Consider the following 23,229-nt stretch of genomic DNA (forward strand, 5'->3'; position numbering starts at 1 on the left):
CCAATTTCCAAGGAGACAACATACAGCTTATGTTAAAGAAAAATAATGTATCTTCACATACAAACTGTATAATCACTAAAAGGACAAAAAATGTAACATCCAAACGATTAAACATTATCAATTCTGCTTGGAGAGCCAAAGCTCCTGATGACAGCAGACAAGCATTTAAACCTGAAAGGACAGTGTCAGAGTGTCAGTGCCCCCACAATGCCCGGCCCCCGCAGGTAGGGAGGCAGGGAAGGAGGGACCCAGTGACTGTCCTCACCACAGACACAATGGCTGGACCCAGCACAGCCAGGCCTCTAGGCCTGAGAGATGTGGTGGCTAAGTCCGAACCTCACTGTACTTTGCTAATTGGTACCCAGAACTTTAAAGCCCTTGGAAGATAAAGCACTCCAGTTAGTGATTCTCCAGTACTGATCAGGTTGTCTGGGAGAACAAAGAGGAAAACAAAGGGCCTTTAACTGCTAAAGAATCGCAGAAAATGGAGATGGCGAACCTACCAGGAAAGATCTTTTGTTCCTTAAACAATTTTAATATAGAAAGATCCTTCTCTACTTTCAATGGTCCTTGTCTGCATATAAAACCTAACATTACCGTTCATTCCCTCTATAACTATTTAATAAGTACAAGCTTTTTTACAGCGTGATAGTATGCGAAAATAACTTATTTTAATGGGATTGTATTTTGGAAAACAAAGTTCTGTACTTATAAATACATTTTTTTAAAACAATTGTATATAATTAATGATCTGACTTGTTTGAATCAATGTCAAATGCAAGTTATATGAAGTTGTTTTAATACTAACGATATGTCATTAATGAGTACAAATATTTCTAGCTTAAAAGATCGACCAATTCTGCTTAGATACATTTTCAGTAATTTTAAGAGCATGTTTACCTATAAACCTAAAATAAGCTATTTTAATATTGGTTCAGATGCTCAGGTATATATGTTGTGTGATAGGAATATTAAATACCATTTTATCTTCTAAACATAAGCAATCATATGTTGTATAATTATTGTTACTGGTTCATAGTAAGTTATTTACTATCTCAAAGGCACATAAAAAACATTTACTTCTAGCTATAGTAAGTCTTAACATTTTTCATTACTTGCATTTTGTTATGTTTCAAAATAAGTATCTCCCTTTTAGACTTGAAAAAAAGCCAATAAAAAAGGCAATTTCACTATAAAATTTACACTTCCAAAATCATTAGTCATTACAGCTTCCTTAAAAGTTTAAACAACAGTATTGCTACAATCTTAAATGCTATCTACCAATTTTTCCCCTCAGTAGCTTGTAGATAGTGTAAAAACCAAGAGAGACAAGTACATTATAAGTTTTTAAAAATAAAACTCTACCTCAAACTAACTTTTATAATCAATGCTTTTTCTTTTTAATAGTCTCATCTAAATACAAGAATATAATAAGCTTCCGTAGACTGAAAAACATGAAGAAACACTCCATATTTAGTGCAAGTCTTGAGAAAAAAAGAAGCCCACATGCTCAACTGCCACCCTGAAAGGCTCTCAAAGGCTGCTATTCTTTGATGTAAAATGAAATACTACTTAGTGAATAAAACATAAAAAACTCCTGTCTACCCTTCAAAGAGACATATCCTTTGACCCAGTGCTCCAGACTAAAGCCTTGAAATTTTTGCACAAGAATGCTGCATGAGGAAAGTCCAGACAAAACAGACACTTGAGATGCTAGGAGGCTGTATAACCCCAATCACAGACACTACGCCTCCAATCATCTAGCAGAGACAGCGCCGCCATACACCGAGGAAAGTAATCTCTCCCAGGGAAAACTGACCCTCAGAAAAGCCAGCCGCCAAAGCAAAGCGAGCCTTTTAACTCAGGGCTATCTCTTTGTGAGGTCACTCCTAATGATCAATCTTTAATTCCAGTTTGCAGACTTATAAAAAGTTTTCATCTATAAACTTTTAGTATGCTAGGAAGTAAAAAAAAAAACAAAAACCAAAAAACAAAAACAAAACAAAACAAAAACACATGAAACTAGAACTTATGTAGCAAATATAATTGTTTTATTTTGGAAGCCTTGCAAAAATATCACTAATTTTTACAAATTTCTTGCAGCAAGTTCAAGCAATGAGAAAATTGAAAACCTACTAAAGTGACAAAGAATTATCCTAAGTAACTTGTTGCTGCTTGCAGACATTCTAAAACAGCAGCATTATCACCCAGCTGGCTGCGTGTGCGCTGAATCCATGTGCTTGACGGAACAGCACTTACTTACTGCAAGCATCAACAAGTAACAGCTCTCACTGCGGCTGTGCTGCGGGAGGAAACTGCCAAGCAGTAAGACAATAAACGAACAACATTCAAAACACCGACTACTCTGCATGCACACTTAATTTTAAAATACAGGTGTTAGTATAGGCAGGATTTATATTAAAGTGCTTACTACAATTTCTCAAAAAAAATCACAGAAATGATAGCCAGCCTTTCCCACCCTACCTATTTGAGATTTACAGACTGCTACATAGTTTCCTTTTTGATATGCGTTTATGTTGAGGATGTATGTAAAATTACTATTAATTTAAAACAGTTGCTGCTTAATAGTTTATAATGAAATGACCAGGCACCTAACTGAAAATAAGCCTTTGAAAGTGTCAACATAAACATTGAAGCATAATGCCTGGCACACATAGGTGCTCAATACATGCTTACTGAATGAACGAATGAATAAATAAATAAATAAATAATGAAGGCTAGATGGCAGCCAACTGATTTTACAAAAGTAATATACTAATGTCCAAACTCCTGAGGCTCATTTCACCTTACCTTTACTACCACACTGAAATAATTCTTACATTTTTTTAGGGGATTTTTCTCTCTTTTGTATTTAAATTTTATCTATAGTAGTAGATACTTAATATAAGGTGATTGTGACATACAGAAATTAGTATTTTAAAAATAGGAAATAAAAATGATAACAAAGCATGCCCATGTAGGTCTCATTCATGCTGTAGCTGTTTTATGGGGAGTACTTACTCAAAATCTTTACAGAACAACAAACAGCCCACTGCTGTCCCTTGTAAAACCCACGTGACTATAAAGAAACACGCTCCCGTCAAACGCGCTGGGAGGAAGCGGGGTGGGGGTGGGGGACAGGGAAGGATTTCTCTCCTCATAGAGCACAAAGGCCAGGGCCTTCTCCCCGCCGCCGCCGCCCCACACCGCAGCCCGGCCACAGCACGGCCGCAGCCGGCAGCTGTCCGCTCGCCTCCTGTGCCCGGAGGTACCCGGATTTGGAAATAACAAAACGGTTTCTTAAACATTGGGCTTCTACATCCACTGACAAGATTATTTTAAGATGCTGCCTTCTACTCTTTTGATATTTAAATTTTTATTAATTCTGACAGGAAATGAAAAGGACACTAGTTTATACACAATAGAGAAGGCCTTCTGAAAACTGACTGGCTAGAAACGTGCCAGGGGCCTCTCTAGGACTCACTGACAGCAGTCTATGAGACGGGGAAATACTACGATCTGTTCTCTTCCCGCCAACATCGCATCCAGGTGTGAATGACAAGGCCTGGCCCGGTAGCCGGTGATCAGGGCGTGGTCCGGATATGCCAAGGTCCTGGGTTTGATCCCAGGCCAAGGTACAACCAATGAATGCATTAGTAAGTGAAACAGCAAATTGATGTTTCTGTTTCTCTCTCTTCCTCTCTCTCTTGGTGTTTCTGTTTCTTGTCTCTCTCTCTCAAATAAATTTGAAAAAAAAAGCAATGCAAAAGTAAAATGAAAGAATAGATTATTTACACTGGAAAATGCTAGGCAGACTTCTCCCTTTACATTTTATGCCTAAAAAATATAAGTTACCTGTTATCAATACACAATTGATACTCAGAATAAAACATCTTTTTCTTTGTACTTGTAATAATACTGACATCTATGAAATACTGTAAGAATTCCTTTAATTTCTTATGTTCTACATATTAAATTCTGCCTGTCAAATGCAATAATAAAAAAAAGTAAACTTTTCATTTGGTAACATGCCCTCTGAACTATCTGAGAATGACAGTTAAAATAATAAACAGCACATACGTGAGATGGAAGAACTGACACATGACTTGGTTATGGAACAAAGGCCAAAGGTCTGATGCTAGCTCTCCATGAAACCCGCCTCAGGAAGTGGTGAGAACAGCTGTGAGCTGCCTTCCTAGGACTGCGGAGAGGAGCAGGGATGGAGGCCACAATCCCAGCATGCCCTGCACACACCGGCAGCCCCACAACAGGGTAACGGGTCTCAGCTAAACTGCAAGGTAATCAAGACGATGAGTTAACCAGGATCCATGGGCCATGAATCAAAGCCCTGGGGATGTTTGAAGCAAAAAGAAGACTTGGAGAATGCTTCTCAAACATTTTGGTCTCACAGATCCTTTACACTCCAAAAGCTCCTGGGTGGCGGGCACACAATGCAATGTACAGATGATGAATCATAGAATCGCACACGTGGAAACTAACAATCTCATTAACCAATGTTATCCCAATAAATTTAATTTAAAAATCTATGAAATAAAAATAAAAATTATTGGACCCTAAGAGGTTTTGTTTATTTATCAGCGGATATTTGCCATATAAGAAATTTAAATGGAGAAAAATTTAAATATATACTTACCATAGTTTAAAATGATTAAACTAATTATATATTAATAGAGCATTATTATAAAAACTAGAGGCCCGGTGCACAGAATTCAAACACTTGGGGGGGAAGGGGATCCCTCAGCCCAACCTGCACCCTCTCGCAGTCTGGGAGCCCTCGGGGGATGTCCACAGGGACCAGGCCGAAGCCATCGGCTGGACATCCCTCTTGCAGTCTAGGACGCCTTGCCCCTGGATACCCACCTGCTTGCTGCTCCTCAGCACTGCGGCGGCGGAGGCAGGAGAGGCTCCCGCCATCACTGCTGCGCTGGCCAGCCATGAGCCCAGCTTCTAACTGAGTGGTGCTCCCCCTGTGGGAGCGCACCGACCACCAAAGGGAAGCTCCTGTGTTGGGCTTCTGCCCCCTGGTGGTCAGTGCATGTCATAGCGATTGGTCATTCCACTGCTCGGTCGATTTGCGTATTAGCCTTTTATTATATAGGATAATGTTGTTATGCGTATTTTCAAAAGCTAATGAATTTAGTGAGAAGAGGGGCACTGATATGTGTTTTTGAAAATCTCTAATGAGTAGCTTAACACAAGACAGGTTAATTCTAACATCTGTTCTTTTGTTCAAACTGTTGTACTAAGCTTTCTTGGTTGAACTACATGAAGAAAATTCATCCTAAAGGAGACATGTAATTAGAAAAGGGAGCAGTATTTTCATAGCCTTAATATTGTCATACTCACATTAAAAGCATTGTTCTGCACTGTAAGAGAGAACAATGCATGGTTTTATAACATCATACACTGCTCATCTGGAAAGCACTGGATCAGAAGAGGTATGCCAATCTTCCCAAAATTAGCGCACTCATTACCTAATCTCCTCAGTCACAGTCCTGAGTATCGCCACCAGCAGCATCACAACAGTCTCTACTGGAGCGTTGTCAGGCTCACTCAGATGAGTAGCACAATCAAGTTCTAGCCCTTTGCACTCCGAACCATTCTGGACATTGGCTACCAGCTACTCGACACTACTTTGCGGCGGAAACGTGCGTTGAAATAACTCAATTCCCCATAATCACTAATAAACTGCAATGTCCCCTGAGAGGGGACATCCGAGTGATATGCTAGAATTCCGATGTCCCCTGAGAGGGGACAGCGGAGTGCAAAGGGCTAGAATTGGAAGCTTGAAGTTTATCATGGGTAATGCTTCCTTGCAGTAGCAGGTGTGTTTCCCAGAAAATGTCTGCGTGTGCTGAAGACTGAAGAGCCACCGGTGCCACCTGTTGCTGTCTCAGTTAGAGGTGCTCCATGCAGAAAGGGGCCAGCTTCCACATGCACCGCCACTCAGCTGCACAGCAGCTGTCCTCGGACCCGGGGACCCTTGGGGACATGCAGCAGACGTGCTTTATGCACAGTACTTCTTGTTTAGCCACTCAAAGAGTAAAAAGATGAATATGCAGGGTGGAAATTTTTACTGCTTCATCAAGAATGTTGAGTGAAATTGCTTTTAAAAGCCTTTGTCTGATTAGGAAATAGCCTGATGCTGCAGACCTCCTACAAGGGCGGGCTCCCGCCCGGCCACGCTGCGCACCGCTGTCCGGAGGAGAGCTTGGGTCTCCCTCATGCCGCCAGCCTCACCTCCAGCAAAGTCAGCTTTCACTGAGTCCATTACTTACCGGAGTCCCACCCACACAAGGTTTCTCTTGAATAAAAGGTTGAAAAATTTAAAATGAAAAATAGATTCAATAATGTAACTAGATAACATCTAAAGTTATCTTCTGGTTTTAAAATAAAATAAAACTAAAACTAACCCCCAATTAAGTTTAGTCTACAGGCTTAAGACCTAGTCCACATGCTTAACAGGCATCACCTGTATTAATTTTTAAAAAAATATATTTTATTGATTCTTTACAGAGAGGAAGGGAGAGAGATATAGAGTTAGAAACATAGATGAGAGAGAGAGTCATCGATCAGCCGCCTCCTGCACACCCCCCACTGGAGATGTCCCTGACTGGAATCGAACCCGGGACCCTTCAGTCCGCAGGCCGATGCTTATCCACTGAGCCAAACTGGTTTTGGCCACCTGTATTGATTTTTAAACTACATCACATAAGATATCCAATAGAAGTCAGGAGAATGCCTAATTCCTTTACCACACAATTAAGATCCTAGCTTCTATCCAATTTCAGGTACACATATTACTAACCCTTTGCACTCCGAACCATTCTGGACATTGGCTACCAGCTACTCTCGACGCTACTTTGCGGCGGAAACGTGCATTTACAGACCCTCGTATTATTTAGTATAATTTTGGAACCAAGTAACGTATTATAATGATATTGGACTTATATGAATTGGGTGACATCGAGGAATGTATATTTGCAAAAAAACCAATATTTTATTGTTTATAATTTTGTACAGTATGATAAGTTTTGAAACACTCCCCAATATGCATTGCATGTTTGACAGTAATAAGTGGTTTGACGCCTGCCTCAAAAAGTTGCGTTGAAATAACTCAATTCCCCGTAATCACTAATAAACTGCAATGTCCCCTGAGAGGGGACATCCGAGTGATATGCTAGAATTCCGATGTCCCCTGAGAGGGGATAGCGGAGTGCAAAAGGCTAAATAAAGGCCTGGTGCATGAAATTTGTGAACTTGGGTGGGGGTGGGAGTCCCTCAGCCTGGCCTGCACTCTCTTGCAGTCCAGGAGTCCTTGGTGGATATCTGACTGCTGGTGTAGGCCCGCTCCCCCAGGGCTAAGCCGGCAATCAGCCATCCTTAGTGCCGCTGCTGTGCTCGCCAGCCAGGAGCCCAGGCGAGAGCATCCGGCTGAGTGGGAGCACACTGACCATCAGGCAGCAGCTTCTGCGTTGAGCGTGTGCCCCATGGTGGTCAGTGCGCATCACAGCAACCAGTTGTTTGGCTGTTCGGGTCAGTTTGCATATTAGCCTTTTATTATATAGGATGCTGAGTGGTTAAGAAAAATGGTATCCTAAGTTAATAAATTGGCTTATAGCATAGACATTAAAATGCGGTTTCCACATCTTCTTTTACGTCACCCTTCAGAACATTTTCATCATAAATATTGATATATATATTTTTAGAATCCCTTTTCCCCCCAAAATGCATATCTAATCAATTCCACTTGCCACTGTTAATTGTCATTATGCTACTAACTGAATCTTTCATCTGGTAGTAGGTAGGAACAAGAAGAGCCAAAACCCTTATTAGCATTATGCTACCTATGTGGTTATTTAATCCCTTTATTTTAATATAAACATAAATGAATGGCTATGGGTTTCAGCTATCCATATTAAATATTACCTCAATAACTACGAATAATTACACGAGACCTCAATTGACTTTAGCTGGAATGTCAAACCTACATTTTGACTAGCACACATTTCAAGAAAGACATAACAAAGCTGGAGAAAATCTACACAGGCAACAAAATTCATTAAAAGTATGCAACTGATTTGTTTGACAATTAAAAACAAAACACTCAAAGCAGCCCGCTGCTCCTGGTGTGTTGTCTGGAGCAACAGAGTGGTGTCTGTTCTGACCTATGATCTTCAAACCAGAGAGAACAGAACTTAGAAGCATTACTCGTAAACTGTGAAAATCTTTAGAGAGTAAGGCCATAATTCTGGAACAAGAAGGTAATCTCTCGGGGCTCAAAAGAGATGCAGCAGAAACATTACATAGTATCCTCCTTCATTAATGGACACGGGGCACAGTGAGTCCTCCTCCTCTCCCAGACTGAGGAGGCAGTGCCAGGGGAGGGGCATGTGAGGACGGTGCACGGTGCTGCGTGGAAAGCGGGGGCTGGTCCCGGCAGCGGGGCAGAGCGAGCGGGGACGAAATGCCGGAGCAGCACACAGAGCAGCAGGCCAGGCAGAGAGCAGCGGGGCACCGGGATGGAGACAGCCCTGGAGAGGAAGGCCTCAGGCCATGTCAGGATTTAATGATCACTCGTCTTAGGTCAGTAAGAAGCACTGTAAGATTTTTCAGAAGAGGATGACAAAAGCAGCATTTTATTTTTTTAAAGATATATTTTATTGATTCTTTACGGAGAGGAATGGAGAGGGATAGAGAGTTAGAAACATTGATGCGAGAGAAACATCGATCAGCTGCCAAGGTACATGCCCTTGATCAGAATTGAACCTGGGACCTTTCAGTCCGCAGGCCAAAGCTCTATCCTCTGAGCCAAACCGGTTTTGGCCAAAAGCAGCATTTTAATAAACTAGTTTGGTTATCCTTTGTTTTAAAGTTCAAATCAACCAGCCTTAAACATAAGATATTTAGGGTTTGCCTCACTTTTTCCTTATCTATTTATTTCCCTATTTAGACCTTTAATGGTGCAAATAGAAACCAAAGTGTGACCTATTATTTAAATTATGCTCACAGGCTCAAAACTGAGCAATAAAAGAATATACAACGATTAGAAAGGGAGTAGCTAAGAAACACACCCATATATTTGGTAATGGTAAGCCAAGTAAAAATGAAAATACGACTACACATTTTAACTGGAAATCTTACGACACTTACAAAATGTATGTTATATAATATAAGCATCAATAGCAAGCTGAATCTAAAAAGCCACACATCTAAATATTTTATGTCATGGTTACCAAAATTCTACTGTTGTGAAAAATATTATTTATTTGTTGCTAGTTGTAATCTCTCATGTGTAATGTGAAATTAGATGCATACACACAAAAACTGATTCCAGAAAACTCAACATACTTAATTTTAAATAGTACTGGAACCTTACAACTTAATTAAATAGTATAACTGAGAAAATAAAAAATAATGCATGCATTATAAAAATAAAAAATGTTCTAATTGCTACTTATAACTCCAAAAAAATGGAAGCCTTTTGTAACTTCAATTTCTAAATATTTGTATGACTTAATATTTGTGTATAATGCTTAACATAAATTATCTTTATCTTTTTGTGACAGATATTTCTTAAAGTAAATTTACATAGAATCTAGACAGTCAAATTCATATCAGTTTCCACAAAACACCCCTCTTAAAAATCTACCGTACAGAAATAGCCCTGAGGCAGAATCCTAGCAGGGCGTATAAAAAATTCTTACCAATTTTTCATCAACTGTTATGAGCTGCGTGTCTCGAGTCTGGTCCTGTGCCAACCTCCATGTGGAAGCGCTCAATGACCTGCAGTGGAGATTTTAAATTAAAAATGATCCGTGCGCTGGGACAGGGAGGCAGACTAACGTTACAGAGGCAGGCTGCCTGAACAGCACTGTCTATAAAAGAGGAAGAGAAAGAGAAGAGGTCACCAACATCCTTTTCCTCCCCCATTAGTTGAGTCGACCTATGAACCAGGAGGTCACAGTCTAATTCCTGGTCAGGACACATGCCTGGGTTGGGGGCTTGATCCCCAATGTGGGGCATCCAGAAGGCAGCCAATCAATGATTCTCTCTTATCATCGATGTTTTTCTCTCTCTCCTTCTCCTTTCCTCTCTGAAATAAATAAAAATATATTTTTAAAAAAGCATAGATATTTTATAGGTATTTTTCATAATTTTAAATTAATGTCCAACTAATCATAAAGCTATTAAATCATTTTCTATAAACAGAAAGCTATTATAAATAAAGACAGAGACAAAATATTCTCATATTTTATCAGTCTATATTTACAAGGTAACGCAATAAATAAAAGATGAAAGATGTTAAATAAAGTAATACTAGCAGAAAGAATTAAATGTCACAATTAAAACCTTTTTTTTAAGATAGGCTAGATTGCAAAGAGAGCACATATAAGGATTTTTATTATTTAAATAAATATATTCACATAATTTATTTCAGTAAAAAACTGCCTAAGTAAAAAAGCACATTCAAAATTTATATATGACAAGGCCGGGGGGGTCATTTAGGTCACTAATCCTTAAATATGGAAACAGCAATTATTTTTTAAAAATCAAATCTCAGATTGTGGGAAAACATTTTCCTCCAATTGTAGATAAAGGTAGCAGCAAGGATCTAGAGTTCATTATGAACACAGCATTTAATTTGTTAGACCTACAAAATACAGCCTAAGGTTAAATTCAAATTAAATGTGAATTATATAGCAAATATCTACTTACTGATTAGCCTGTAAAAAAGTCTCATCAATGAAATGGTAAAGGCAATATTTTTAATAATTTAGAATATAAAAACATTATTAAGCAAGTACAAAACCCAGAAAGTATAAAGGGAAAAAATGGCAGAAGCTAGTAAATAAAAACTTCTAAACCAGAGGTACTGTAAATGAAGAATAAAACATAATAAGAAGAAAATATTTTCAAAATAAGAATGTATAGGCTCAATGTCCAAAATAGGTACAAGAGCTTCTACAAATCAGTAAGTATGGATAATTCTTAGGTTTCAAAAGAGGAAATCAAACAACAAAAAAAGGCAAAGCACCCAATTAAAAGTGGGAAGAATACTTGAACTGACATTTATCCAAAAACCTACAAATAGCCAATAAATTCAGGAAGACATGATCAACAATACTAAGCACTAGGGAAATGCAAATCAAAACCACAGTGAGACACTCCTTCACATATTAGGATGGTTATAAAAAAAAAGTGTTGGTGGGATAGCTGAAAAGCTTTGTATGTTACTAGTGGGGACATAAACTCAAGCAGTTGCCATGGAAAACAGTATGGCAGTTCTTGAAAAAGTTAAACAGAATTACCATAATATCCAGCAACTCCACTTCTGAGTGTATACCCAAAAGAATTGAAAGCAGCACTCTAACAGATATTTGTGCACCAATTTCATTGCAGCATTATTCACAATAGCCAAAAGCAAACCGTGCCAAAATGTTAGTAATCACATTGTACTGGGCAGTGTATCGTAACACTAGAGAGTTTAGTGTACATGTAGGGATGACTAATCTGCAGTCATTAGTAAATAAATGGTAATTTCGCTTCGCTCTTTAGTTCCCATTCTTTAGAAACTCAGAAATTGTATTCGCCACTCATTTGTTTTGTTAGCTGGCCTGTTCACATGGCCAGGTCTCCTATAAACCCTCAGGGCTATGACTGTTATGATCAATTATCATTATTACAGTGGACAAGCCATTTATGATGTTTACTTTTTCTGTCACTTTACTTGTAAGATATCAGAGATCTTATTCCTAACTCGGGTTTTATTATTTACTGGTTGCGTCTATGAGCAAATCACTTAACCTCTCTGCATCTCAGTTTCACTCTTTGTAAATCTGTAAGATGAGAACTTGTTGCTCTGAAGCTTCATCTAGTGATGAGTTTGATTCTAATAAATGGAATTGAGTATAATTCTGGTTTAATAATCCCCTATGGAAATGCTACATAATAATTTCTAAACTCATAATCTGTTTTTCTTTAAAAATCTAAGGAGTTAAAACTTTCAAAAACATATACAGCACATTTGTTTACCCAGTCATCTGCTGATGGACATTTGGGTTGTTTCTGCTGAAGGCACTCAGGCACAGGTTTTTGTAACTCATTTGGGCAAATCCCTAAGAACACAATTGCTGGACTGTATGTTCTAATGAACAAAATGAACTAACAAGCAAAACAGAGACAGACTCAGAGAGAGAGAGCAGGCTGACAGCTGTTGGGGGGGAGGGGGGGGGTGCAGGGATTGAGCAAAAAAGAAAAAAGGGAGAAAACTCATGGCCATTGATAACAGTATGGTGATGGCTGGGGGAGGGGAGTGGAGGCAGGTGGAGGAGAGTATGGGGAATAAATGGTGAAAGAGGAGACAGCTTGGGGTGATGAACAACAATGCAGTGCACAGATGATGCGCTGTGGAACTGTGCACCTCAAACCTGTATAATTCTGTTAACCAGTGTCCCCCGATACATTCAATAAAGAGGAAGAAAAAGAAGACTGTAGCTTTGTAAGGAACTGACAAACTGTCTTCAGAAGCAGTTGTACCTTTTGCATTCCCACCAGCATGAATAAGACTTACTGGTCAGGCCGGCCCGTGGCCCATGAACCAAGAGGTCACTGGCTGGGTTCCCAGACTGTGGGTTCTAAGCCCGGGGTGAGAAGTGCAGAAGGCAGCCAATCGATGTTTCTCTCTCTTTGATGTTTCTACCTCTCTACCCACCCTTCCTAAAAAAAAAAAAAAAAAAAAAAAATCAATAAAAATATATTTAAAAAAAGACAGCTCACTTCACTCTTGCCAGTGTTTGGTGCTGTCACTGTTTGGAATTTCACCTATTTTAATAGGTGTGTAGTGGCATCAGTGTTGTTTTAATTTCCAGTTCCTAGATGACATATGTTGAGGTATCTTTTCATATGCTTATTTGGCATCCACATATCGTCTTTGGTGAGATGTTTGTTCAGACCTTCTGCCTATTTTTTAATGAAGTGATCTGTTTTCTTATTGTTGAATTTTAAGAGTTCTTTGCATAGTGTGAAGCGATACCTTTATCAGAAATATGTTGGGAAAAACATTTTCTCTGCAGGTCTTTCACTTTCTTTAAGTGCCTTTCACTGAGGAGAAATTTATAGTTTCAACCAAGTCCAGCTCACCTAATTTTTTCTTTCATGGATTGTGCATTTGGTGTTGTAGCTAAAAACCCAGCAGCCAATCAAAGTCACCTTGTGTGTTCTCTGACATTGTCTTCCAGAAGTCTGGTTGTGTTGTTCCTTACATCTAGGCCTCGAATCCACTTTTAGTTCATTTCTGTGGAGGCGCGAGGCCAGTGTGTAGACTCGTTTCGGCATGAGGCTAAGTCCCAGTTCCACTCAGTGTCTCCCCCCCCCCGGAATGCCTGTGCTCCTTCCCCAGACATCAGCTGACTGTATTTAAGAGTCTCTTTCTGGGCTACCAATTCTGCCCACTGACCTGTGTTCCTTCCCTCATCCCACTGAGTCACTGTGGCTCTGCACTGAACACTGAAGTTGGTGCCATTCCTCTCTGTTGTACTTCTTCACTGTGACATGCCATATTTGGTATCATTTGAAGTTCTATATAAACCTAGAATAAGTTTCTTAATATCTACAGAGAACTTGGTGAGCTTCCGACAATGGTTGCTCCTGAGTCTATAGATCAGTTAAAAGAACTGTCATCTTAAGAATATCGCCTTTCTCTCCACATTCATGCATCAGTCTTTTCTTATTCTTTCATCAGGGTTTTCTAGCTTTCCTCACATACATCTTGCAAATACTGTTTTTAATACCTCAAGAAGTCTTAATGGTGAAGAAACACATTTGTACTGGAAAATAATATCTGAACAGAAATAACATCACTGTCTCAAGTCCCAGTACTATTCTCCCTTTGAAGCAAATCAACCTTATCAATTAGGAATAGCAATGCCCCCTATCATGGCAGCAGTTTGGAAGCATGGCTCCAAAACTGTTTACACTCCTCCCTCCTCTCAGAGCTAGAGCGCCATGCTCCCCGGTCCTACAGTCCGCCCTCTGCGACTGCTCACCCATAGAGCACAAAGGCAAGCCGAGGCGTGCTTCCAGGCTCAGGCCTTTGAAAACCAGCAGTTTCCACTTCCTACCTCTTAGAACACCATCTCCTGGGATATGCATCCTCGCAAACCAGCCACCGTCTTAGGAGGACACCCGCACCGGCCACAGAGAGGCCTACCAGGGGAACAGGCCGCACCCCCGGCCAGCTGGGAGGGCACTGGTGGGTCATCCAGGGACACCACATGGGGCAGAGAAGCTCCCCTGCCAAACCCTGCCCAGGTTGCCGATTTGTGAGCAAAACAAATGGTTGCTGTTGTTTCAAGCAGGTGAGTATTGGGGTAGTTTGTGTCTAATGACAGGCAGCAAAAACATCCCTATAAATATTTGAATATGGCTTTATAGACATTAAAACTGAACCAGTAACTTCAAAGGACCAGAAATGATTGGCTGGACTTTTAGGCAAAGTACAATTCTTAATCCTAAGGAATTAAGAAATCAATTAACGCTCAGCCTTTTCATTAAACCCAATTATGTTTGCTGACAATTTGTTGAAAAACTAGAAACCCGATGCATGAAGATTCCTGCGAGAGTGGGCCTCCCTGCCCCTGGCTGCCGGCAGCACCTCCGCTCCGGCCGAGCTGCCTTCCCCCTCCAGCTCAGAGCCACCTTTCTGTCCAGAGGCCCGAAGCAGCTGGGGTGGGGTGGCTATGATGCAAGCATCCCGCCTCATCCCCAGCTGCTCAGCACTGTGTATGCAAATTAAGCCACCACCTTTGTTGGGTTAATTTGTATACTCACTCCTGATTGGCTGGTGGGTATCACAAAGGTGCAGTCAATTAGCATGTTACTATTTTATTAGGTAGATGAATGAACCCAAATTCACATTAAATCAGCAAGTGTTCAGCTCCATACTAAACTGTAAAAAAATATTACTAAAAGTCCTAACTGAAATAATAAAATATAATATATACATAGTTTTTATGTCACAACAATTATCTCAGGCTTAAAATATGTTGATATATAGGGCCCTGGCTGGGTAGCTCAAAGCATCATCCTGATAGGGCAAGATTGTGGGTTTGATCTCTGGTTAGGGTATAGGCAAGAATCAACCAATGAATGCATAAATAAGTGGAACAAATTGATGTTTCTTTCTCCCTTTCTTTCTCTAAAATTAATCAACCAATAAAAAATAAAAAATAAATATTATATTATTTAAAAAAACACACAAATATTTTTTAAAAACAACAAATCCCTACCACTCTTCCTTTCTCCTTAAAGTCAATAAATAAAAAGTTTTTAAAATGTTAATATTGCCCTGGCCAGCATGGCTCAGTTGGTTGAGCACTGATCCATGCACCAAAAGGTCCAAGGTTTGATTCCCAGTCAGGGCACATGCCCAGGTTGCAGGCTCCATCCCTGGTAGAGGGCAAGCAGGAGGCAGACAGTCGATGTTTCTCTCTCACCAATGTTTCTCTTTCCCTCTCCCTTCTTTCTCTCTAAAATCAGTAAAAAAAAAAAAAAAAAAAAAATTGATTCCTGGGTCAAAGCATCTTCAAATTGATCTTGAAGCTTTTCAAAATCTTAAAACTACAGAGAAAATTTAAATTGTCTTCAACATATTGTACTCACTAGAGAGAAGGAAGAAAGAAGTAACTGTTAATGGAAAAATAAACATGAGGGATCAGAATCTATTTTAATGTTCTGGAAATAAAGTGAAGTAAAGGGAAGGAAAGAGATCCTACAATTACTTCAGTTAAGTTCACTGGAAATAAGTGCAGATACTTTATAACCTAGTCACAAATAAGCTCTTTGATTCTAATTCATTTATCATACTAACTGCCAATCTTTATGCCCAGTCCTCAATCACTTTCAATGTCCACCTGGTCAAAGCAAAACCTCCCGCTCAGGCTGTCCTTTCCCCACGCTCCGAGCCAGGTGGACTTGCAGCAGGACTCACAGCAACTGCGCCTTTGGACACCGGCCACGCCAAAACCGTAAACCGATCCTCTGAGAGTCATCCAACAAACGAAGGAAAAATTTGTGCAAGAGGATAAGGGTAATTATGCTCACATACCAGACTTTGAAATGATATTGAGGAGTAATAAGAAGGAGAATGTGGGCAAGGTTTCTGAGGGTGCTAACACAGAAACTGGAGGGCATGATGGAAAATATCAAGGAGAGAAAAACACATCCAAGTTTATAGCACTAGGTTATCAAAATAAACAGGAATAAGGTGAACACAAAGGGAATGAGGAATATAAGTGTCCTGGTGATGACAGTGACTATATCACAAAACAGAGCAAGCACATGACAAGTTCTCACTTACTAATGGCTCAATCACTAAGCTGTCCTGGCTTGGATCGCCTTGAAGGAAGGAACTGAGCTGCTTGTTCTTTGGCATGTCTTCTAAATAATTGGAAGCAAATTTACCACAAAGATGTCAATTGTTAATCTACAAATTAATTATAATAACAGAAATTCCAACAGAATTTTTATAAAATGATTGTCATAGGGAAGAAAAAATTCACAAAAATAACCAAGAAAATGTGAACAACTTATAAGGTAAGATTTGCCTTGACAGCTAATATGATACAGTAACTAAAATATGGTATTGGTATAGGCACAGATACACAGGTCAAATAAGCAGTACAGGTCAGAATAAAAATCAAATAATAGGGTAGGTCAGAGTCTATAGTATAATCTGTACGTCAGTATATAATAAAATTACAGTTTCCAATCAGTGGTCAAAGGCTAGACTATTGAAAAAATAACACTGAGACAAATGGCTATTCTTTCATGGAAGAGAAATGTTTGAACCTCAAAAAATATTTACATCAGATACCAAAGACTTCTTACATGGATTGACAGATGCACAAACACAATGTGTTGTGTTTGTAAATTACTGGAATAAAATATAAGAATTCTTTATACATTTTAGGATGAAGAGTTTTTTTAATAAGAAATAATACCCACAAAATGCAAAAGAAAAATAACTTCTGGACAACAAAAGGCACTATAACTAAATAAGAAAATATCAGAGGTAATAAGTATAACACACATAGCAGACAAAAGACTAATATCTAGAGTATATAAAGAACTCTTAGAAACCAAGACAGAAATTAGCCAAAAAAGGGAGAACAGCATATATATATATATATATATAAACATGGCAGATGTTAATACCAATTACATCAACAATCACTTTAATTGACAATGGTCTAAATAAACTAACTGAAAGAGAATGTGTCAAAGTGGATTAAAAATGAAAATCAAGACCCAACTATATGTTGCCTAAAAAAATCCCATTTTAACTATAAAGACAGATAGATTAAAAGTAAAGAGAGAGAGAAATAGAGAGAGGCCATGATAACAGTAATTAAATCTTAGTGCAGTAGTCATATCATTCTCAAAGAGAACTTCAAACCAACAAAAAAATTACTAGGAATAAAGAGCAGTTTTCCAAGAAGACATGAACAACCCTTGAGGTACACAAGCCAAACAAGAGAATGTTAAAATATGTGAGACAAAAACTGAAAGAACTCTGTGCAAGGAGAAACAAACAAATCCATCACTGAGCTGGAGCCTGCACACTGCTCTGCAGCACTGACAGAGCCAGCAGGCAGAACATCAGTGAGGACATAGCTGAACTGAACAGCCCATCAATTAACCGGATTTAATTGACATTTATGGAATGCCTCATCCAACAACAGCAGAATACATATTTGTCTCAAGCTCTCATGGCACACTTACCAAGAGAGGCCACATTCTGGGCTATAAAGTGCATCTTAACAAATTAAAAGAATAGAAATCAAGCAATGCATGCTCCCAGTCAACAGCGGGAATAAGCTAGAAATCAGTAACAGAAACTGGAAGGGTCCCAATTACTTGGAGATTAAAAAACACACTTCTCAATAACTTATGAGCCAAAGAAGCCTCAAGAGAAATTTAGAAATATTTTGAACTAAATGAAAATAAAAACACAACTTTTAAAAAACGTGTGAGATACAGCAAATATAGCATTTAGAAATTTATGGCAGTAAATGCATGTGTTAGAAAAGTCCAAATAAAAATAAAAATTACAGCACACACACACAGCAATTCTACACACGCACATATAAGGCACCTAGGCTGGTCAGGTTCATAGAGATGGAAAGTAGAGTGCTGGGTGGACAGGATAACAGAGACCTATTATTTAACAGATAGAGGTTTAATTTTGGAAGATGAAAAGAAGTGCTAAAATATATAGTGGTAATGGTCGCACAACAATAAGAACATACTTAATGTTACTGTACTTCAAAATCATTAAAATGATAAAATTTTTATTATGTCTACCTTACCAATAAAATTAAAAACAATACGCCTTGTGAAGGAACAGTTAAGCCCTGGTATACACCACTAATGAAGAGGAACACCCAAAAGTTTGTCAAAGACGAAAAAGATTTATAACTTTGCTTAGAGATAGCCTATTCATGTACGTATGTATGGAGAAGTATTCTGTGTGTGTATGTATATCACTCTTCATGAACTTTCAGAAGACCAACGGAAGGTGTTAAACTTCAATATGATTATTTGTCCTCATGTAGCATATTTTCCCAAATCATACACTTTTTAAGAACTTCTAGTGCATGTGTATGTAATACAAAATAGGTGACACTTTATTTTAACAGCAATTACAAGATTTTTGCATTTGCATCATTACTCAACACGTTTTACACAAAAAGAGTTGAGAATTTCGAACTTTCACTAACAGATTTGTTACAAATAAGCAAACCGTTAATATACTATAAAAATGTAATGTACAAACCAAAGGAAAAGCAAGCCCGGAGAACAGCCCCCTTCAGAATCAGTGTCTTAGTCCAGTCGGGGGGGCACCTCAGAGCACTCGGCCTGCCTCCCGGTCTCTGCGCTCCCACAGGCGTGGGAGTCGGGGCTGAGCACCAGCATTCCAGACTCCTTCCCGGCTCCCTCCAGCCTGCCGTGGGCATGAGGCACAGCACATAGACGTCATTGCAAAATGACTAGTTTTTCCTGTCCCAGGACCAACAGCGCCAGCCGGCCTCAGGGAGGCAAATGGCGTCGGGGCGCTCACACAAGGACACGCAGCACGAACAAGAATGAATCGTTATCTGAAGCCACAGGAGTTCGGGGTTTGCAGACTGACTGATAAAACTTGCTGTGCAAGGAAGGCCACATGAGAATGTGAGTTGCATGTGTGTTCCACATGGACTGTGTGAGGGCGGGAGCATTAGAGACTGAGAGTTTACTACTTTCCAGTGAAGCAAGATGTCGCTGTTAAAAGGCTACATTTTTTGGTCTTTAAGAGCAACATAATTTATTTTCTTATGCCTTCAAAGGTTAAAATGTGTCAAAATCCATTATGTAATTTGCTTCCTATCAGCTTAATACTACTGTTTCATCTGGGACAGCTTCCCTAATTTTTTTAAAGACTATGCATTTTATCTTTATTCATCTTTACTTTGAATTATCCCAACTTGTTGCTTATTTGCTTCAGTTCAGAATCTTTTGCTTTAAAACTTCTGTCATAAAAACCACTGGAATCATGTGTATATCATAAACATATTTAAAATGAAATAAGCAATACATTTTACCACAAAAACAATGCTGAATTTATAGAACATGAGCGTCGGACAGACCAGCCTTCACCATCTAGCAGTGTCACATCAAAGACGAAGCTAGCTGACAGGTATTTGTTCTCCAACTTAGAAATGAGTATCTGTCCAGGGGCAAATAAATCGAGCACTCAGGGGCATACTGTTTTTTAAAGGCTGATGCGATTACATGATTAAAAAATACATTTAGAAGAAAAAAATCACCAACATACGTAGATTTTTTTTAAACTTCATGAAACAATTTGGGAAGACGGTCACAGTAACTGCAGGCAGTCCAGCCACGTTAAAACTCCGGATTGCACTTAGGACAATGTGATCGTGAACAACTGCTTCACACACCGCTCCTCCACCCCCTCCTCTGCACTGGGGCCACCCCCTCCGGAACGGCGGAGCTGAAGAGCAGGCAGTGCCTGGCACCGAGCGCTCACCTCTTCCTCTCCGGTAACAGGCAGGACCCGCTCCTTCAGTGGCAGGAGGGGAGGAACCCTACCAAACATGAACTCATAACACTTCTTTTCCAGATTTTCTCTAAAAAGCGTGAACAGCCACCTTCCTTGTTCTGCCCAATTAACCACAAAGTGCTCCCAACCTCCCAACCCCCCCCCCCCTCACCCCCAGCCTGCTCTGCTACTGTCAGTCCTCTCCCTGGACTTCGGGAACAGTCACCTGCATGGCCTCTCCTCCTCACGCCAAGTCAGCACAGCCCAGCATGCACTGCTCTCCCAGAAACCCGCATGGCTGACAGTAATTTATCTCAAAAAAGGAAAGTGTTTAGGGAGCAAGCACCATATTTATCATTTGCTTTCAAATAGCTTAGGTAAAAAAGAACACACTTATATGTGCAATTTGCTCATATATATCATGCATATATATGCATATATACTCAGATACATACATTTTGCTTATCTATTACACATATAATGCATAAAGGCAAAAACCAACAAGATATCAACAATGTCAAATCTAGGTGGTGGTGTTAAATCTATGAGCAAATTGCACATATAAATATATTCTTTTTCATTGCACTCTTTTTTCCAGGTGTAAAGATTTTAATAAGAAGTTGTAAAATTAAAAACAAACTGAAAAATATGATGATTACTAGTTTCATTTGTAGAAAATGGAAAAGCATAAGAATGTACTTGCTTGAACATCCATAGACAACCGCCAAGTGTGAGAACTAGTAGCAGTGGTTTCTTGCGGGGTGGGAGAGCAGTGGTGAATGAGCAGATGGGTCAAAGATGAGAGGAAGGTCTGCATATAATTTACATACATGAGACTGCTGTATTCTTTATTCAAAATAGTACACTGAAAAGTAACACTGGCCGCATTTTTACTCACTGCGTATAGTTCCTCTGGGGATTAAATGAGACAACGCATATAAAGCTTTAGCAAGTGCCTGGCACTCGGTCAAGGCTCAATAAACGTCAGCCAGTCCGGAACATCTAACGTGCACAATCATTCCACCCACACCTCTCCCGAAGAGGCGACTACGGACATGATTTCAAATATCTCCACCAAAATCCGAATCATAAGGGCGAATTGGCATAAATCAAGACTGAATTGTCTTCCTGGACAGAATGAGTGGAATCGGAAAGACTGCAGGCACCGCTGAGCCGGGTCACAGCGGAGCACGCTCCAGCTCAGCGCCGCCGGGCCTGCCAGCCCCACCGCAAGGAAGACAGTGCGGCGGCCTGGCCGGCCCTGCCCCCTGCCTCCTGCCCTGTCCACCGTCAGCGAGGCCATTCCCCCACAGGGCTGGGAGCCCTGGTCACGGCCGCCCTGCCACTGACTGCTGACCACAGACCATGCTCTCATCAGAACCGATCACCCACCTTTACAGTTTGTCAAGGTGTCACCTCATGAAGCTGCTGAGATTAAATGAGATATAAATGATGAGCTGCTAGCACTGTTCCTGATACACTCCAGGTAAAATTATTCCCAATCGTTACTATTACTTTTGAGAAAATAATGTTGTTAAACTAAAAATTAGATTCCACTTAGATGTTTCAAATGTTTATTAGTTTAACCCAGAAATTGATCCAGTTCTAAGATATGGACTCAACTACAAAAAAAAAGTTCAGATTAAAAATAACCAAACAATAATTCATTTCCCTAAATACAATAGCTACAGTAGATGTTTGTTACCTATGACCTACTTTAGAGCAATTATTTTTTTAAGTAAGTCATAAATCAAGGAAAGATTTCACAATAAATCTAGTTAGCAAAGCAGTGTCCCTTTGAAATATGGTGTTTTTAAAAAATAATTCATGTCTATAAACTGGAGACCTATTAATTTATTTAAATAATCTTAAAAAAATTGTTTAAATAGGATTTAAACAAATTAAATAAAATTCAAAAAGAATTTTAAAAATAAGTATAAAATGCAATATAGACTTTAAAACCTCATAAATGTAACAAAACAAAGTATATGCAGACAAGTGCACAGAAAGCCATATCAATGCAGACACACAACTACCCTTCCAGCAGTTAGCTTACTGAAGAAAGTAGCCTCCTTATTAACAGTTTTACAGCCCTTCATATCATTTAAGAAAAACGTAAGATTTATCCAAATACAGCCATAAAACTGTCGACTATTAGACCTGGATTCAGTAACTAAAGCTCCCACTAACTAAAACACCTAATTTTACAACTTTCAGTAAGTATTGTCAGAATTATAGATGCAATTTTATTTCAACCACAAAACTATTACAAGACAATGAGACATGAAACCAGTACTTTTTCCATTGACTTTCCAAAACATTTCACCTTTTAAAAATATATTCACCTAAAGAAATTAAAGTATAATTGATATTTAATAATATATCAATTTTAAGTGTATAAGGATGCCACACTTGCAACTACTGTGAAAAGAGCACCACAGTGAGTCTAGTTACCACCTGTCACCATACAATTACAATATTTTTTCTTGTGATGAGAACTTTTAAGATCTCCTCTCTTAGCAACATGCAATGCAGAATTATTAACCATAATTTCTATGCTGTGCCTAAAGAAGATGTCTTCCTAAAATATTCTGGCTACGCTGACGAATAACCCAGTCAATAAAATACTCTTTGAAGAGAAGTTTGCAAGACCTGGTAGAGTTAATACTTACTGACCAAAAAATAGTGCACCTATGTTCAAAGGGCCCGGTGAACTCAGCTGATCATATACACTGAGAAAGCACACCAAGATTCTAATTCCTAGCCCAATTCATCAAACATCTATTAAAACATCTGCTATGTCTTCTGTACAATGCTACATCCGAAGATTCTACTGGGGGAAAGCAAACATGTAAGCAATGATTCCAATGTCGCTGCCTTGAATGCTGGTGGTATTTCTATGACAAAGATACACAGGTGCTTTGCCATGCAAGGAGGAGCACTGTGTGTGTGTGTGGGGGGGGGGGGGGGGCCGGAGGGTGCAGGGATGAGGCGGGCTGTCAGGGGAACGTCCTGTGCCGCCCAGTTACTTTGTTTCCATGGAGCATCCACTATTACAGGGTGGAGAAGGGAGTTAAAAAAACATTTGCATATTAAGTCACACA

The 23,229-nt window shown here is 39.4% G+C and overlaps 2 protein-coding genes across 2 annotated transcripts in view; both read right to left on the reverse strand.

The window, feature by feature from the left end:
• The window catches only part of FST (follistatin), a 142,979-nt gene that overhangs the window by 63,101 nt on the left and 56,649 nt on the right, over positions 1-23,229 (reverse strand). The gene's annotated exons all lie outside the window — the stretch shown is intronic.
• NDUFS4 (NADH:ubiquinone oxidoreductase subunit S4) overlaps positions 1-23,229 on the reverse strand; it is a 51,993-nt gene that overhangs the window by 15,046 nt on the left and 13,718 nt on the right. The window contains exon 2 of the mRNA XM_084881027.1: positions 9,729-9,807. Within this exon, the coding sequence (XP_084737153.1) occupies positions 9,729-9,807 (79 nt within the window). The remainder of the gene's footprint in view (positions 1-9,728; positions 9,808-23,229) is intronic.

Source organism: Pipistrellus hanaki (genome assembly GCF_964339955.1).
Source record: "Pipistrellus hanaki genome assembly, chromosome: 4".
NCBI lineage: Eukaryota > Metazoa > Chordata > Mammalia > Chiroptera > Vespertilionidae > Pipistrellus > Pipistrellus hanaki.